Here is a 19511-nt window from a genome sequence, read left to right on the forward strand (position 1 = left end):
TGAGGAAGCAATTCATCCTCTCTTCTACTGTTCATGACTTTCTTCCAAGTTCTAAGTAAAGCCCACGCACCACCACAGATGGACCAGCCACCTCTCCACAAACCATCCTTCCATGAGGCCCTGCCACTCTCCACCGCCTGCTTCTCTCAGTAACTGGCTTGAGGCCTTCACAAAGCCTCTTGCCCCGAGTGTTAATTCACTACCTCCTTTTCTTCCTGATCTGAATTTCAGCGATAAGAAGGATAACGTTTTTTAGATCAGGCAAAGAAGAGCCTTAATTCTGTGGTATCACCTACAAAGCAGACACAGACCACCGAACAGGCTGCTCAGAAAAGATCCTCAGAGGTGCACTGGGTTGCACCTGACTTTATATGTTTAAGAAATATGCTCGGGGCTTCCCTGGTGGCACAGTGGTTGAGAATCCACCTGCCAATGCAGGGGACACGGGTTCGAGACCTGGTCTGGGAAGATCCCACATGCCGCGGAGCAACTGGGCCCGTGAGCCACAACTACTGAGCCTGCGCATCTGGAGCCTGTGCTCCGCAACAAGAGAGGCCGCGACAGTGAGAGGCCCGCACACCGCGATGAAGAGGGGCCCCCGCTTGCCGCAACTAGAGAAAGCCCTTGCACAAACGAAGACCCAGCACAGCAAAAATAAATAAATAAAATTTTAAAAAAAATGCTCTATCCACAATCAATCATCTGTTTAGTGGTTGAGAACACCTTCTCTTTTAGTGGGCCAGAACTGTTTTTTCAAGAGATTATGTGCTCAAATGCAGGACTTGGGGGAAAAAGGAAACTGGTTTGTTCCTAGAATACCAGTCCAGTCACAGTGGTGGATTTATAATATAAGCAGGGGCAAACAGGAACTTAATTAAAGTTGAGGGAAAAAACTCCTAATTCTCTCTGTGTGCACACACACACCACTCTCTAACAAATACTACTTTAAAGGCGAAATGTAAGCCCTTTGCCAATTCTGTCATCGTATCCTATTAAAGAAAGGAAATTTGAACATATGTCTCCTATACAGAATTTTCGAGAGAAATGGAAATTCACACTTTTATTTATTGGGTAAATGTTTGTGGAGACTGTCTACACAGCAAGGACCGAGTTGGGCAGTCAAAGGGCTGGAGGCCAACAAGCAGAGGTGGAAAGAACCTGGGTCTCTGACGACATGGCTGGATTGCTGATCTAATTGGCCCTGCAGAAAATACGGATCACAGGCATTTATGCTGCAACAACTATGTGCCAGGAACAGTTCTAGGTCTCGTGAACGCACTAGAGAATCTTGTCTTTTTAGACAAAAATACCTATCCTTGCATTAGGTACATTCTAATTGGACAGACAGACAATAAGCCAAATAAATAAATAACTAAAATATTAGATAGTGATAAATGTTAAGGAGAAAAATCAAGTCAGGGACGGCAGATAAGAAGCGAGGCAGGCGTGGTTATAAGTTACACACGCTGACCAGGGAAGGCCTCAATGAGAAAATGACTTTTGAATGAATACACGAAGGCAGTGGAGTGAGATGTGTGGGCATGAGAGGGAAGGGTGTTTTGGCAGAAGGCACCCAGCGCATTGGCTCCGAGGTGGGCAGGGTGCTCCACGTGTTTGAGGAACCCCCAGGAAGCCAGTGGACTGGAGCGCAGAGAAGAAAATGACGGGATGAGAGTCTATATTAACGTACTAACAAATATTCTCTGAGCTCCTCACAGGCGGCAAGCAGTAAGCTGAAGGCTCTGAAAGATGTGAAGATAAACCAGGGTCTCTGTAGGGCAGCAGCAGAGAGAAAACGCTGCAAGGAATTAGAAGGTGCTTTAGGTCCTTCTTGGAAGCAGTGGTACATTTCTGAGGTCTTTGCAAACTGGACTGGGCACAAAATTCTTGGTATAAATCTTTCCTTATCAAGACTCTCCCTTTTCTACTGTTTGCTGGCATTAAAGGCAGCAAAAGAGAATCCCGAGTTTACCTTTATTTTTGTTCCTTTGACACTGGTCTTTTCCTTCCTGCATAGATGCTTGTAGGAAAAAAAAAAACAAATTAAACCCTTACAGTTCAGACTGTTGCCAGGACGTGTCTAGGTAAATGTCAATTTTCATTTACTTTGTAGAATTCAGGTGAGTGCTTTCAAGCTATACGCTTGAGGTTTTTTATTTATTTATTTATTTACTTGTTTTTTATTTTTTGGACATGCCGTGCAGCATGTGGGATCTTAGTTCCCCGACCAGGGATGGAACCCATGGCCCCTGCAGTGGAAGCACGGAGTCTTAACCACTGGACTGCCAGGGAAGTCCCTAGTTGTTTTTTGTGTTTTTTTTTTTGCGGTATGCGGGCCTCTCACTGTTGTGGCCTCTCCCGTTGCGGAGCACAGGCTCCGGATGCGCAGGCTCAGCGGTCATGGCTCACAGGCCCAGCCGCTCCGTGGCATGTGGGATCTTCCTGGACCGGGGCACGAACCCGTGTCCCCTGCATCGGCAGGCAGACTCTCGACCACTGGGCCACCAGGGAAGCCCCCTAGTTTTTGTTTTTAAAGCCCAGTTTCACTTTCTTATTGCCCACTGCCGTTTTTACTGGTTGTGTGGTCTCTTCTTCAGGAACACTATTTGTAGACTGGTTTTTAGCTTCTGTCCTCTATCACGATCTTTTTCATCTGTGTCATCAGTGCACAGACCTGACTTGCCACGATGTCCATTCTGCTCTTCACTAAGAGTAATGAGCTGGGAGACACAAGTAAGGTTTCCCAAAAGCTAAATCTCAGTAGCAGAAACTAATAAAGGAATGATGGAGGTCGATAATCTTCAATGCCTGCCATGAATCGTGGGTGCAAGTTTGATGAGAAACAGGGCATTTATGTAACTTCAAAGCCTCTCCCTACAGAGCGCTTATTAATTACAAAGGGAAAGAATAACCTCACAGAGGAAACACATGTCAGACACCACCTTAATCAAACGATCAAAGCCAGCATCACCGACTTTGGGACAAATGGACAATAAATAAATAAGAACAAATGGACATTGGACTCGCAACGTGATGCACGGAGAGGCGCACGTCAGTGCGGTGATGTTCTTGCCAAAAAAGCGCAACCTGAATCTAACCATGAGGAAACCTCAGACAAACCCAAATGGAGGGACATTCTACAAAATAGCTGGTCTGTACTTCTCCAAAGATGTCAAGGTCAGGAAAGAGAAAGGCTAAGGAACTCTGTGAGATTAAAGGAGACTAAAGGACTGGCAATGAAATGTAACCTGTGATCCTGGGTTGAACTGTGGACCAAGAAACACATACAGCTTCACAGACACTACTGGGACATTTACTGAAATTTGAATATATATTGTGGGTTAGGTAATATGAAATGTTAATTTCTTGATTTTGATAACTGTACTGTGGTCATTGTAAGATACTGTCTTTCTTCTTAAGAAATACATCTGAAGTATTTAGGGGTAAAGGGACACAATGTTTCCAACTTACTGGCAAATTGTTAAGAAAAACTCATATATACTGCATGTGTCTGTGTGTGTGTGTGAGAGACAGAGAGAGAGAGGGAGAGAGAGAGAGGGAGGGAGTGCAGGGTGGGCAAGGGATGGGGCAAAATCTCTGGATCTAGATAAAAAGTATATGGGAGTTCATTGTATTATTCTTGCAATTTTTCTGAAAGTTTAAACTTATATCCAAATAAACAGTGAATACTGTGTAGTAGGAATTGAAATCAGCACTGGAGGCAGAATGGAGTAGCAACAGGCTATATGATGAGTTTTGGGGTCTACACAGGTATATTTATAAGATGGAGAAACTATATAATTTAAAAAGGGAAACTTCGATGAATGTTTTTAATCGAGAACTGGCAGGCTGAGCAAAGTCAGGCTTCTCAGCTCTCAGCTCAGCTACTTCTTCGGAGCAGTGAGACAGTCACCCTTTAGGAGGGCTTCCAGGCCCTGCCTTCCATTAGCCATTGGATACAAAGCTCTGCACCTTGCTTCTGAGTGGGGCCCAAAGCTTAGTGCTAAAACAGGGTGTTCACTATGGTTAAAAGAAGTATTCAGTCATCATCTAGAAAGCAAGTTACAGGTGTGCACACACACAGACAAGAGACTGAAATAAAATGCTTGTGGGTTGTGGGATTACAGGTCTTTTTCTGTGTACTTTTGCATTTTCCCAAGTGTTCTACATACACGTGCATTACTTTTCTGGTTTCAAAAACGATTTAATGAGGGACTTCCCTGATGGTACAGTGGTTAAGACTCCATGCTTCCAACACAGGGGGTGCAGGTTCGATCCTTGGTCGGGGAACTAAGATCCCACATGCCACACGGTGTGGTCAAAAAATTAAAAAAAAAAAAAAAAGATTTAATTAAAAATCCTGAACGAGAAGAGGAATTGGACTCAGGGGCAGAGAGGGGTTCAGAAGTGGGCATCTACCTTTCCCCAGATCACTGATTCTCCATCCATTCACAAATGCTTCCTGAGTACCTATGCTGTGCCAGGCATCATGACAGGTGCCAGGTAAACAAACGTGAACAAAAGAGTTGAGAGTCCTATCTTTGGGTTGGTTATACTCTGGAAGCGCGTCTATTTGTTTTGTGTGGTTGGGCACAGCGTTCCGGGGAGAGGGTGGAGGGAATGACACGGAGCAGGCACGTGGGCCACGGTGAGGGATCAGGGTAACAGTCTACACTCAGGGATACTTAGTTTTTAGAGCTTGTTTCAAAGGCATAAAAATTCAAGTGGTAATAACACGTAATTCCATCCCCACCCTGGCCCAGTTGCGGCTTATTTGTACACACTTCCCCGACAGGCAGCTTCGACACGACTCACTGCATCTCTCCAAGTATGCAGGCTGTTTCCTCCATTTGCCCTTCTCCCAGGGCCAAACTCATCTCAAAATATTTTGCTCATGATTCCAAAAGGAATTCCATAATCCAGTGTTTTCATTTTTCTAATAAAAAAAGCCAGCTGGGCTTCCCTGGTGGCGCAGCGGTTGAGAGTCCGCCTGCCGATGCAGGGGACACGGGTTCGTGCCCCAGTCCGGGAAGATCCCACATGCCGTGGAGCGGCTGGGCCCGTGAGCCATGGCCGCTGAGCCTGCGCGTCCGGAGCCTGTGCTCCGCAACGGGAGAGGCCACAGCAGTGAGAGGCCCGCGTACCGCTAAAAAAAAAAAAAAAAAAAAAAAAAAAAGCCAGCGTCCAAACCTCCGACTACATCCGGTAACCTGCTTCTCCGCTTACGCCTGCAGCCTACAGAATCCGGCATCTAATAAACTGGGATGGTCTCTGGCCCCTCCTTCCCTTTTGCCTCTGATATGCGCTGAAGGCATATCAGATTCTCAATTCTGGCTGCCCCTTAGAATCTTCCAGGGAGCTTAGAAAACTAAGATACCAGCCCCACCCCAGACCAGTTCAATCATATCCTTGAGAGAGCAGATGCTAAATTCTCCAGGCTTATTACCTCCGTTACCTTTGCAATGTGTCTATTTGATCTGGCACCTAATAATTTGAGCCTTCATCACCTCTTAGTCTGCTAAATGAACAGTATTTTAATTGTTCTTTCCCTCTCTTCATCAAAGCAGTGCTAGTGGTGGTGGTGGTGATAGTAGCAAGCTAGCCACCACTGAGTCTTATTCTGTGCAAGTTACAATTCTAAACTCATTACAATGCGCGGCCTCATTTTCACACAACTCTGAGGTCAAGTCCTCTTCTAATTCCTGTTTTATAGATGAGGAAACCAAGGCAAAGAGAGATGAGGTAATTTCCTGCAGCTGCACAAGTAGGAAGAGGTGGAGGTGGGATTCAAGCCCACTTTATTAAACAACCTCCAACACACAGGCATCTCAGGTCTGGCTCCTACATACACGTACACACGTGTCTCTCAGAAGTCAGAATGAGAAGGCCTGACTTGAAAATGGAGAATGGCGGTCTTCTCCCAGTCTACAGAATTTCAAGTTAATGTTAAGGGTTTCTCCCATGAATGTTCTTTAAGTTTTTGAGGTCTGTTTATCTATATTAGTGTGCAGAGTGTAATAATATACAACTTACTGGAAAAGTATCCATTTTGCTGTCTACCATGTAATGTATCCACCGTTCCCGGTTTTCCACTCTCAGACAAAACATGAGCCCCTGCTCCACCGCAGTCCTGAGATCGTGTCAGTATAACACACGTCTGCAGTGGCTGTAGGTTTGCCTGGCAGTGGGAACTATGGGTAGAGAACCTTGTTAAGAGCTTAGGGATCTCATATATTTTCATGCCACTTACAGTGAGATAATAAGTGAGGATAAGCAACTGATTTATTTAAGGAAAAGAAAATGGAAGCTTAGGGCAAAAAACCCTTGATAATGTCTATTAATACAGTCTCCCGGAGCCAATGCAAGAATTACAGGAAGCAGAGGGTTGAGAAAAAGTTGGGCAAATAACTAGACTAGGTATCAGATGGCAAATGGATCGGGGATGGAGGTGGAAGGTCTAGCTCTTGCGTGAAGTTGGGCGGTGAACATTAGAAGGGCAATAACATGATGCATCACAGGAGGTGGAGGGCCATACACAGGCTTTTGATTTCATTTTTCAGAGCTGGATTGCTCTGCAACAGGGAGGATGGGAAACTCAAAGAGTCCGTGTGTTAATTTTAAAGAGAATTCACTTCCTCTAAACGTAAATGAAGATTTTAGAAGATACGAAGACAGTATGTGAAGGATACTGGCTGGGGGATGCCACAGGATGGGTGGGGTGCGAGCAAAGATTTGAAACAGAGACAGCTGTGCTGGGAGGGGACAAGCCAACTTTGTTGGGGGGTGGGGGTGGGGGTTGGGATGCCATGTCCTCCACAATGACTGACCACTAGAGGGCGCCTGTACCTCGCGCTCCGGATCCCAAGCTGTCCTGGAATCTGGAAGGCCACAGGCCCTACAGGCTACTCAGGACTTGGTGACTGGCCACAGACCTCTCAGGGCAGCCTGCACAGGACGGCTGGCCCTGTTGCTCACTGGTTTCTCCTAGAGATTGTGAAACAGCAATCCCCACGTGTCTCCCCAGTGGATGGCTATGACGGTCACCTCAGAACTACACATGACATTGCTTTGTGAACTACCAAGGGCTCTGCCAACTTTAAGCTGCTCTCATGATTCCTGGAAATCATACGGGCTCGCTGTGCCATTATGTATCTCTCTATGTATACCTTCCTTCTCCTCAACTAGGCTCTAAGCTTTTAACGAAAAAGGGCTATGAGGATATCTTAAAACATCCTGAAGGAGATGAAATACTATGTCTGGATTTGCTTGAAAACAACCCAGTGTGGCTGAAGGGAAGCACTGAAATTTACCCTAATAAAGTTTTAGAAGCATCATGTATTCCCAGGTCTCCCTGTCTGTAAAATGGATGAGTCACACCAGCTGGGGTTCCTTCTAATTGGACCCTCTGTGTTTCTAAGATCCACTGCACAGGGGACAACAACAGTTAGCTTGTGAGGCATGTGGGTTGCCCCAAGCTCCTAAGAAAGTCCAGGAAAAGGGGGTGCAGGGTCCCGGCTGGGAACATCTCCTGTCCTAACGATTTCAGTCTGTTGCAAGCCCAGGTGAGGAGACCTGTCAGATCCCATTTCTCTTCCTCCTGGGACACTCCAGACCTTCCTTTGTGGCTGTGTTGCCTCGGACCTTGGCAGGAAGGCCTCAGTTGCCCCTCGGGATTTTTGTTTGCCTATGTTTTAATTTAATTCTTTTCTCTAACATCCTTTATAGAAGAGCCTCTTCAAGTGTCGCCATGCAGCTCTGCAGGAGAATCGGGGGCTGCTGACCGAGCTCCAGCGGGAGAGAAAGGAGAGAATGGAGAATGCCACTGCTCAGGTGGAGGGGCAGCAGGGGAGGACGGGGGTCACCAGCCAGGGGCAGCGCTGGCGTTTCCGATCTCACAACATCCCGGGTGGTATGAGCGTGTGCCAAGGTGGCAGTGATGGGGGCGTGCACGGGCAACACCCTAACTGTTGTGCCCCTGACTCGTTCGGCTCACACACTTGGGGCAATACTTGCTAGAACTGCGGGAAGGTGGAGGCAGGGACATGGGACAAGACAGTGAGAGTGTCCCTTCCATGCTTTAAGGAGAAACGGACTTACCAAGTGTGCTGGGGACGGTGACCTGGTATCCTTGACCGTGGCGCTGGCGGGGACATCGAGGAGGGGCCATTTCATCTGCAGGTACTGCACAGGGGACAGAAAAGAATGCAGCTGGTGAGCGGGGGCCTCTCGTGCACCCCAAGTGAGCAGGGAGGCGCTCTGTGGTGTGGGGGTACGACCGTGGCTTATTTTACCTGCACGCTCCTTACTGTGTCAATGGCCAGAGATCAGAAGAGTGTAGAGCATACATCGACAACCACTACTGCCACCAGCCCCTCTGTCATTCTGGGGTAAAAACATGACAGCACAACTGACCAAAGTATTCAAAGACCCTATTGGTGAGGGTCTTTAGTGGTGGGACAAGCAAGGCGCATCAAGGGACCCAGGGTTCCCAGATGGTGATCCTGCCTGTTCATTTCCATCTCTTACAGCAGCACACACAACACTCCCCAGGAGATAAACAGCCTCTCCAGAACTATCTGGTGAATGAATGAATAAAAACCATCTGCCTGACACTTCCAGGGTCACGACTAGTATCTGTGCATATTCAAGGTGTGGATCTTTACTTCATTGTAGTGTTTCTCGATCTTGAAAAGATTTTCCAGTACCCTACCCTCTCCCATGTATTACTGCAAAAAAACCAAACCAAACAATAAATCCCCAACACACACACACACACTGTCTTTAAATGAAAAGCCTCTCCTCAACCCCCGCATGGCAGGGTGTTGGGCAAGAGTCTGGGAGAGAATGGGTGGAGAGGCAGTGATGGGCTCTGGAGTTGAGAGTTCATAGGTTCAGGTTCTCACTCTGCCGATTATGCTGCGTGACCCTGGATAAGTGTCTTAACGACTCTGAGCCTCAGTTTCTTCATCCATAAAGCAAGGTGGTTATCACTAACTTTATACGTTGTTAGAAGGATTAGGGACAATGTCTAGTATTGAACACAGTGCTGTGCACGTGGAAGACATTTGATAAATGGAAGCTATTATTTTCATAAGCAAACCATTAGTCTTTGCCAGGAGCAAAATACACATGTTGTCCGAGTGTCAACACTGATATGGTGCTTCTGGGCAGCAGACCAGCCATGCAGCCGCTTTGCAGAATTCTTGAGGCCACTTTGAAAATTCGAGCTCTGATAGAATGTGGTGGCTCCAGGAAGAGTTTCCCAAGGAGACAGAAAGAAGTCTTTGAATCATCCCTTGCTCTGGTCATTCAATTTCAGGGGAGGGGGAGAAAAATCATGATTTGGCCTTGAGCTCTGAGCACAGGTCAGGAAAGGAGGATGGGCAGTGCCCCTTTACTCTCCATCAACCACAAAAATTGACTGAGAGGGCAGGGGCTGGGCTTTCCAAAAGGTATCCACAGGCAGGAATAATAACCCAAGGACACATCTGCCAAGGGCCAGCGAGTGGCAGAAACAGCAGCTGGGATGGGCCAAGGATGCCTGGCCATGGGAGGTGGGAATGAATAAGGACTGCTCCACTCGGGACCCTCTGGTGCCCTGCCCCTCCCCCCAACTGAATGTCATCTCTATCCCTGTGCTTTGCTGATCCTATCTGCTTCCTTCCTTCACACCCTCACTCACCTATTTCCCTTCCCAGGAGCCTACACTTCCTAGATGAACTAACCGCGATTTAAATGCCTTTGGCAAGTTAATAGCACTGGACAACATCGGTCTAGTGAGTTAAACTCATTTCCTCAGTGAACAACAACATTTGTGCTACGGTGGCAGTTTTCAAAGCAGACTTACACACGTAAACCAGTTTAATCTCCACAGCATCCCTGCTACGACAAGTCACGGTGACTGTCCTAATTTTCCGACGAGCTAATGGAGGTAAATTCAGGGTGAATGACTTGCCCATGTTATGAGGAGTTGGAGCTGAGGTCTCTTGACTTCCAATCCCACACTCTTCGCCACAACACGAGTCATAAAGCTTTTCATAACACTGTCCTCTTGAACATTCCATTGCCCCCCCCCCCCCACAGCCTTTGCTCTGATGGCCTTTTCTCTCTCCTTTTCTGTCTCGCACAGGGTTGGCCACCCAGAAGCTGAATGAATACATACACGGCCATGTTCTCCTGTAGGGACACTTGAGGTGGCTGGAGCTTACTTACCCTCGAGTGCTCACCATCACATTCATTTCTCTACAAGCAATATCAGGAGATATTGCTAAGAAGAAGCGTCCCAAATTTACCCCTCGCCACATGAAACACAAAAGAAGTGTTCCTAAAATCCATCAACTCTACCCGCATCTGATTCCCTATTTAGAGTCACAAAGATCCACACTGAACACTTCTTCACTCTTGTTGCTTACCAGGAATGTTTCTTAGACCACGTCAGGGTGGCCCAGAGAAATCGATCTGAATCCTGGTTTGGGACAGGGCTGCAGTTTTGGGTCTTTAAGAATACTACCCGCTGACCTTATGGGCTGTTAGACATAGCAGGCTTGTAGGGTGCTTGCACAGAGTTTCTCAACCGTGGCGCTTTTGACATTTTGGGCTAGAGAATTCTTTGTCGTGGGGCTGTCCTGTGCATCTTAGGATGTTTACCAGCATCCCTGGCTTTACCTCCTAGAATCCAGGGACGCTGCTAAACATCCCTGCCAGTAGCTCCCACTCTCCGGCCCAGTTGTGATGAGCAAAAATGTCTCCAGACTTTGCTAAATATCTCCTGGAGGGGCAAAACTGCCCCCCCCCCCCAGTGAGAACCACTGCTCTAGTGGTTGAGGAGCTGGTACCCACTATACTGTAAGATGCATGAGGGTCCACATGCCTTGGTACTGGGGCGATCAATGTACAAACATACATATAAACACATACACACACGCATAATAAGGGTTTTTAGTAGTAGCTACTATTTGTGATTGTCTATCATGTGCTTGGTGGTTACGTACCCCCCAAGACGTCTGGGCTTCTGATGGGAGGAAACCACAGTAGCCTCTTCTCCCCTTAAGGTCCACTCTTTTTTTTAAAAATTGAAGTATAGTTGACTTACAATGTCAGTTTCTGGTGCACAGCTGAGTGATTTAGTTATACATGTATATGTATATTCTTTTTCTTTATAGGTTATTACAAGATATTAGATATAGTTCCCTGTGCTATACAGTAGGACCTTGTTTATCTATTTTATATACGGTAGTTTGTATCTGCTAATCCCAAACTCTTAAGTTAGCCCTCTCCCACCCCATTTCCCCTTTGGTAACCATAAATTTGTTTCCTATGTCTGTGAGTCTGTTTCTGTTTTGTAAATAAGTTCCTCTGTATCATATTTTAGATTCCACATGTAAGTGATGTCAGATGGTGTTTGTCTTTCTCTGTCTGACTTACTCCACTTAGTATGATCATCTCCAGGTCCATCCATGTTGCTGCAAATGGCATTACTTCATTCTTTTCTTTTTATGGCTGAGTAATATTCCATTGTATATATGTACCACATCCTCTTTATCCATTCATCTGTCAATGTACCTTTAGGTTGCTTCCATGTCTTGGCTATTGTAAATAGTGCTGCTATGAACACAGGGGTGCGTGTATCTTTTCAAATTACAGTTTTCTCCAGATACATGCCCAGGACTGGGATTGCTGGATCATATAGTAACTCTATTTTTAGTTTTTTTTTTTAAGGAATCTTCATACTGTTTCCCATAGTGGCTGCACCAATTTATATTTCTACCAACAGCGTCGGAGGGTTCCCTTGTCTCTACAAAGGGGCCACTCTCACTCATTAATTTTAATGAAACCTGGAGGCTTGGAGGGTGGGTGAAAATTTTTAGCCCTGCCCACTGCTGAAGTCTGGCTCCTTACAGATAAGACAGGCGTGGAGAGGTGGTGCTGGGAATAGTGTGCGTCTTCCCAGGATCCTTCCTGCTCCAGTTGATGACGGGGGCTGGGGGTGTGTGCCTGTGTTCAGACAGGGCTTCATTCCGAGTCGTAGGGAAGTGGAGGGCTGTCACTTCCCCTTTTCCACTTTTCTGCTTTTTTTTTAAGATTTTGAAACCAGTGGTGGGAGTAGGGGATGGGAGAAGACCTGTAAGAGTTGGAGTCCCTGCAGCTTAGTCATGGAAGGCCTCTGGATTGTAATTCTGAGGAAAGGAGCATTCTAAAGGGACAGTTGAGCTTCCCAGAACCATGAGTTGGGGCAGAAGGAGGTAGCAACACCGCTTATAACCCTTCCCAGCCTCTTTCCCAGAAATCTGGAGGTGGCTGTGCAGTTCTGAATTCCTAGGTCAGGCTCAGCCCAACGATCAGCTGAAATAAATCTCTCTTGGCTGTAATTCTCATGTGTGGCCAGCCCCACAGGGCTAATCACTCATTGGTGGGGAGCATGTTCTTGTGGATTAAGAGATGTGTGGCTAAGCCTAGATTCCCTGCACAGTAATGGCTTGTGGGCAAATTAAAACTGCTGGCTTCTCCAAGCCCAGGCTAGGCTCCATCCAACTGGCCACAACTGGATCCTGACCAGTCTATCATGGCCAGACTTCAGCACCTCCCTCCTGGGGGATGCGCACCGTGATGGAACGCATGGGACCCGTGTGGCATCAATGCACTGATGGCCAAGCAACAGCAGTAGCCACCACTTATGGGATAAGCGCTCTCTTCTGATTCTCAAAAAACAGAAAGAAAAAACTAAACCCAAATGGTGAGGACTGTTAACCCTCAATCTACAAATGCTACTGAACATGCTGTTGTGTGCGGTGACTCTCTGAGACAGGCCAGACAGGCAGTTTACCAATCTTACTGAATCTGGGAAACTCTTTTTGTGGGACTGGAGTTCCGTGGAATGCACTTGGGGAAGTCCTTTTTTTTTTTTTTTTTTTGGCGACGCCGCGTGGCACGTGGGATCTTATTTCCCCGACCGGGGATCAAACCCATGTCCCCTGCAATGGAAGCTCGGAGTCTTAACCACTGGACCACTGGGGAAGTTCCCTCCCCTTTTTTTTTATAGTTCGTTTACAATGTCATGTTAGTTTCAAGTGTAGAGCACAGTGATTCAGTCATACATACATATATATCGGAAGTTCTGCTATTGTGGTTCACAGTTAAGTATAGTGAGGCTGTGGTTTAGAGCCTGTGTTTACCTTGTTAAGGAAGGATGATTTTGTTCTTTTTTTTTTTTTTGCGGTACGCGGGCCTCTCCCCTTGCGGAGCACAGGCTCCGGACGCGCAGGCTCAGCGGCCATGGCTCACGGGCCCAGCCGCTCCGTGGCACGCGGCATCCTCCCAGACCGGGCCACGAACCCGCGCCCCCTGCATCGGCAGGCGGACTCTCAACCACTACACCACCAGGGAAGCCCCTGTCCCTATTTTTAAATCGTTTTCCCTGGGACAGTTGTTGAATTCTCTCAGAATCCACCAAAATGGTGGTTTCTCTTATTTGCCTCAGACATGAGATGGATACATAAGTAATAGATTTTCTTACACTGAAACACCCTTGTATTCCCCAGGTAAACCCTATTCAGTCATGATGGCTTGTTCGTTCTTGTATATACTGTGGAATGCTAAACATGAGTGTCTTAAGATTCATACTTCTACATTCCGAAGAGTGAACAAGTTTTCTTTTTTTGGTGCCGTCTGTATCAAGTGTTGCTATCAGTGTTATTTGGGCTTTATCATGTATACGGGTGCCGCTCGCTCTCTTTTTTTTTTTTGCGGTACGCGGGCCTCTCACTGCCGGGGCCCCTCCCGCTGCAGAGCACAGGCTCCGGACGCGCAGGCTCAGCGGCCATGGCTCACGGGCCCAGCCGCTCTGCGGCATGTGGGATCCTCCCGGACCGGGGCACGAACCTGCGCCCCCTGCATCGGCAGGCGGACTCCCAACCACTGCGCCACCAGGGAAGCCCGCTGCTCTTTCTCTTTATGTTCTGGGTCCCTTTTGGCCTCTTGGGCTCCTCTCCAGTACCCTCCTTGGGGATATCCCTTGGCCAGGTGGGCTGTTGCCGCTCAACTTGGGCCTAGGGAAGGGTCCCTCTGCAGCGTCTCTCACTGGAGAGCCAGAGCCCTCTTCTTGCAGGGAGGTGGGGCACTGGGCCCACAGAATCCCGCTTAGCTTGGAGACTGTGCAGCAGATTAATTGCAGCTGTGCCCTGGAATTTCCCCAACATACAAATCTTCATGATGTAAAACAGCTGGGAGGAAATCCCAGCATGCCCTGTCCAGAGGCAGAACTGCCAATGAGCTCTGGAGATTAACCCTCCGCCTCCCAGAAGGTAGGAACGGCCCCTCCCCCAGCCAGGCCCCCCAGTTCCAAGCTTGCTTTGGTGGAGACGGGAGTCTCCAGGACTCTTGGCAACGCCCACGTTCTCCCCACTCACACGTTCTCACAGAAAACCCTTTAAGCAGGGCCCGGGCAAGAGAGGAAGCAAAGCCTCATGTCACAGACTCAATCGCAGTGTTCCCGGAGGGGGGTGCCCTACAGCTGGAAGTCAGGAAGCAAGTCAGCTCCAAAAGATGCCCAGGTGAGAAGACCCCACTCCACAGAATCCCTTCTGCTTCTCCTTGGCGGAAGGGACAGGCCTGGTGCACACAGAAAGGGCCCCTTTCTCTACCTTTCCCGTCTTGTGGTTTTTGTGCTTCAGAGCAGAAGCTTACCCACTTTAGGTGACCAGCCTTTCCTGCCTCTCTGGTCCCCAGTGGTGAATGGAGATTCTGGGACCCCGTGAACAGAGAAAAGGCCTTCCCAGGATTCCCTCCCAGGAGATGATATGGTGCGGCAGCCACCCAGGAGCACAGGCTAGAAACCCAACCCCACAGGCAGATGGCCGTCCACCCCACAGTGACGAGGATGTCGTGCAAAATGCTCTCCGCTTCCTTTGAAAGATGATGTTTAACATCAAGAATCGTATTATAAATGAAATATGTGAACAGTCTACCAGTTTTTCCTTACTTTCCATTCTGCCACAGTTGGGGATGAAATTGTTCTTTGGGACAATTGCAGTGGTTTCCCAGACCCTACAAGAGTTCAGACTTCTAAAAACAAACCTACCAGATCTCTTCCCTACTGAAAATCCTTTCCTAGTTGGTTACTGGGTCAGGGGATACTCACCAGCAATCTAGGGCCAATTTATCCTTCTGGCTCCAACCCTCACCATCCCCACACCCCCTCACACCAGCTGCACTAAAGTTCTTTTCTTTTTTTTTTAATTAATTAATTTTTGGCTGCGTTGGGTCTTCGTCGCGGTGCACGGGCTTCTCATTGCGGTGGCTTCTCTCGTTGCACAGCACAGGCTCTAGGCGCACGGGCTCCAGCAGTTGTGGCTCGTGGGCTCTAGAGCGCAGGCTCAGTAGTTGTGGCGCATGGGCTTAGTTGCTCCGTGGCATGTGGGTTCTTCCCGACCAGAGCTCGAACCCGTGTCCCCTGCACTGGCAGGTGGACTCTTAACCACCGTGCCACCAGGGAGGTCCCTGCACTAAAGTTCTTAATGCACTCTGACTGTGCCATATTGCTCGACTGGTTCTTGGCCTGGTGTATCCTTTACTCGTGGGAAACTCTATCCCCTCCTTGCACCAAGGTCACCTTCCCTGACAAGGCTTCTCCAGCTGCACACAACGGCCAGCCACACTCACCTCTGGGTCCCAGCTGTGCTTGGTGTTCCCATGGCACTCAGTATGCTGCTGTTGTTATCCGTTTGCAAATTCTGCCTGTCTTTTGAACCGTCAGTTCCTCAACGGTCACGTCCACATCCTCAATTCCTTGCCCAGAAGCCAACACTCATGATGCCTCCAGACCCTGTCCCACCTTGAGCTTAAGCATGTTATCAATCTCATAAGCCCCAGTTTCCACATCTGTAACATGGGTCATCCAGCCTCTTCCTGAATCCTTTAGAGACAATGAGACACACATAATGGAGCCCCTTTCACTCTTAAGCGATTGGTTCTCACTTCAGTTGGCTTAGTATTGCCGAGAATTTGTAAATGCAGCCTGGAGCCTATGATACCCAACCCTGCCTGTTCCTGGAGGCTTCTTAAAGTCCTCTATCTTCTATCAAAATGGACATTAAGTTGATCTAAATTTGAAAACGTACCAACATTGAGTAATGAACTCATCAGTGAGGAGACAGAACAGCTTTCCCAAGTGGGAGCAACGTTTAGTTTTCAGAAGTCACTGAGGAAGATAAAATGAAAGTATTAGAAGAAATGGTTCCCAAACGATGAATTAGACACAATTCCAGGAGCAAAAGCATAAAAAATAAGGTTTACACCCTTATCCCTTATTCCCTTTTTCTAAAGATGAGTAGTTTCTGCCTTTGCTTAGTTTTATGAATGGCACTAACCCCCAAGTATAATCACCTTCTTTGTTTTTTTGCTCAAGTGTAGAAGGCCGGGTCCCTTTTTCTTCTTCTTTTTAAAAATATTTATTTATTTACTTATTGGCTGTGCTGGGTCTTAGTTGCGGCATGTGAAATCTAGTTCCCTGACCAGGGATTGAAGCCGGGCCCCCCGCATTGGGAGCACGGAGTCTTAACCACTGGACCACCACGGAAGTTCCCTGGGTTCCTTCTTGAGGCTTTGTTGATAGGTGAGTTGTTGCAAATAAATCCAATTAATAAATCCACAAAGCACTATAATAAGTGACTATGCAATTTAATACAACAGACACAATTTTCCTTGGAAAAGTTATTTAGAACCACAGTTTGGTAGTGCTTTAAACCAATGAAGTGACTTTTGTTTGTCTAGCACCTGTCACAGCAACTTAGTCAACAAATATTTTTGGAGCCCCTCTGTGCACTGGCAGCAGAGGGGCTCCAAGATTATTCCATGACTGAAGATTAAACTCAAAAATAAGACTGGGCTGGGGACTTCCCTGGTGGTCCAGTGGTTAAGACTCCGTGCTTCCACTGCTGGGGGCGCGGGTTCCATCCCTGGTCCGGTAACCAAGATTCCACATGCTGCATGATACAGCCAAAAAAAAAAAAGAAAGAAAAAGAAAGAAAAAAACAAGAGTGGGATGGCTGGGTTTCAGTTTCCCCATCTCCTCCCCTTCCTCCCCAATAATTCCCCTTCTTTCCTGGATGGCCTCAAGCTACTCTCTTCCCCTCCCAATTCAGAGAATCTTGCCATTTTGCCTACCAGATTTGATGAAAGGGTCGTTTTTAAAATTGGCTCCCCCCAGAGGCCAATTTCTAAGTAGTGGAAGACAGAGCACAGAGGTGACACAGCAGGGTTCCAGGCTCTTCCTAACTTCTCTGGACTAGATCATCTCACCTTTAAAATGGGGCTATTTTACTTAATCAGCCTGAAGGCCAGGACCTGGACCAGCCAGCCTCCTATGGAAGAAAAATCAAATGCAGCTGTTTGTCTAAAGCACAGTGGACGCCTGGGAGTGGAGCCTGGGTTGAGGTGCTCAACGGATACAGAACCAGGAGTCCTAGCTGATCCCCACTTCCGACCTATGTACCTGAGCAAGTTACCTGACCTTTCAGAGCCTCTGCTTTCTCACCTGTAACATGAACATAAAGGATTTTTTTTTTTTTTTGGCGGTACGCAGGCCTCTCACCGCTGTGGCCTCTCCCGTTGCGGAGCACAGGTTCCGGACGCGCAGGCTCAGTGGCCATGGCTCACGGGCCCAGCCGCTCCGCGGCATGTGCGATCTTCCTGGACCGGGGCACGAACCCGCGTTCCCTGCATCGGCAGGCGGACTCTCAACCACTGTGCCACCAGGGAAGCCCTGAATAACGGGTTTTTTATTTAGAGGGGTGATCACTCGGAGAGGACCAAGAGCTGGGCGCGCGGCGAGCTCTCGGCAAATGCGTGTTTAGTCACTAAGACTTAGTTATTCTCGCTCAATGAGCACTACCTGCATTTTCCCAGGGACAGCTATTAACAGGGTTTGGCTCTTCACTCATCTGGGTGCTTCGTGGGGAGAGGCCCTGTGTGGGTAAATGTTTAACAGCTGGCTCCCTAAACAAAAACAAAAAGACAGGCCCTGCTTTGCAGCATTTGCTGGGATTCATGGTGTAAATATTCCCACCGTGGCTGATTGCAAGCTCCCGCAGTGAGCCGCCATGGCAGTGTTGGGAAGAGATGCTTATAACTGGCTGGGGCAACACCAATGACTGTAGGCGGGAGCTGAGGGGATCTCAGATCTGCCCCGACTTGCTGGGACTGCTGGCTGTGTTCACAGATGGCTGGAGGCTGACACGTGTGGTCTTGAGGGAGAGCTGGACACTTGGCCGAGCATGTCTTCCTGGCCGCTGTGTGCTCCTTTCAGAAGGAGCAGGGGACTTCTGCCCCCAGAGCTCTGGGTACAGCTGCTCTGTGGTAAAGGGACTTCTGGGGCAGAGACCTGGGCTTTCCAGAAAAGTCAAAGTTAAACAAACTGCTTTTGGGTCCTTCATTTTCCAAGCCTAGCGCTACAGGCCTCCTGAGTCCTATGTAGCCTCTTGCAGTGGCTTTGTACTTGGGTCTGCTGGGCCCAGGTAGTTTCTGTGCTCACTGCCCGACAATGGACCCACCAGAGAGAAGCTTCTTCACGGGAACTGGCCTTGGATGCCGGGCCCTCCTTCCCTGGGTGGACCCCTGCCTGACCAGTCCTCCTTTGCCCTCTGGCTCCAGCCTTGTCGTGGCCACGTCTGGCGTATACGGACGGTACACCCCTGCTATCACGTACGATCACCTGTCCTGGCCCCACTGTGGCCTCTGCCCTTGCACCACGTGTGCACCTAGAGCTGACCCCACACCAGTACATAGGGAGCTGCCTCATTCTGCTAACGGCCTCACAGTAACCGCAGCATGGAGGTACCGTAATCTACTAACCAGTCCCATAACTGTAGACGTACAGGTGCTTCCCAGACTTTTGCCACCATGAATATCCTCATCACTTTGCTCATGTCTGAGTATAATTGTAGGACCCATCTCCAGTTGTGAGGGGACTGCTAGGTCAAAGGTATGTACATTTAGCTTTTTGAGAAGGATTACCGAAGACCTCCCAGTCTAAACTGTTCGCTACCAGCAACACACGAGAGAGCTCATCTCCCCGAGCCCTTGCCCACACCGTGTTATTCAACTCAACGATCTTTACCAGATGGGCAGGTGAAAAACCGTAGCTCACTGTAGTTTCAATTCACATTTCTCTTGTTGTAAGTGAGGCTGGGAAATGTCACAAGTATAGGTACTGGGTTGAAGGACAGAAAAAAGATGTGTAGCCAAAAGGGCTTACAGTCTATGGGGGCGGCGGGGAAAGGTGAGAGTGAGTGAGAGGGGTCGCTGGGGTTCCTCATAATCACAGAGGGCTGTGCAGCCTCTATTGCATTTGACCTTCACTCGGGCAGAAAAAGGGCACATGTGATAGGAGCCGAGGGCACGGTCTCTGGGGCATGCTAGCGAGCGAAGGGCGAGGGGAACCCAGGAAGTCATGCTGCTTCCACTTCCCACCACCGTCCCACCCGTCTCTGTGACTGCAAGGCCCTTGATGAGAAAGA

The 19511-nt window shown here is 48.3% G+C and overlaps 1 protein-coding gene across 3 annotated transcripts in view; it reads right to left on the reverse strand.

Annotated features, from left to right (window-relative positions):
- Nucleotides 1-19511, reverse strand: part of TCF7L1 (transcription factor 7 like 1) — a 159071-nt gene that overhangs the window by 17089 nt on the left and 122471 nt on the right. The window contains exons 2-4 of one of the 3 annotated variants that reach the window (XM_089922879.1): nucleotides 16116-16195; nucleotides 8098-8181; nucleotides 1973-2020 (exon numbers count right to left, since the gene is read on the reverse strand). In XM_089922879.1, the coding sequence (XP_089779005.1) occupies nucleotides 1973-2020; nucleotides 8098-8181; nucleotides 16116-16137 (154 nt within the window). In that variant the 5' untranslated portion in view covers nucleotides 16138-16195. The remainder of the gene's footprint in view (nucleotides 1-1972; nucleotides 2021-8097; nucleotides 8182-16115; nucleotides 16196-19511) is intronic. The other 2 variants (XM_022555994.3, XM_022555995.3) reach the window with 2 other exon arrangements.

The sequence above is a fragment of the Delphinapterus leucas genome, chromosome 13 (genome assembly GCF_059928025.1).
Source record: "Delphinapterus leucas isolate spDelLeu-1000000601 "Yukka" chromosome 13, BTC_Dleu_Yukka2, whole genome shotgun sequence".
NCBI lineage: Eukaryota > Metazoa > Chordata > Mammalia > Artiodactyla > Monodontidae > Delphinapterus > Delphinapterus leucas.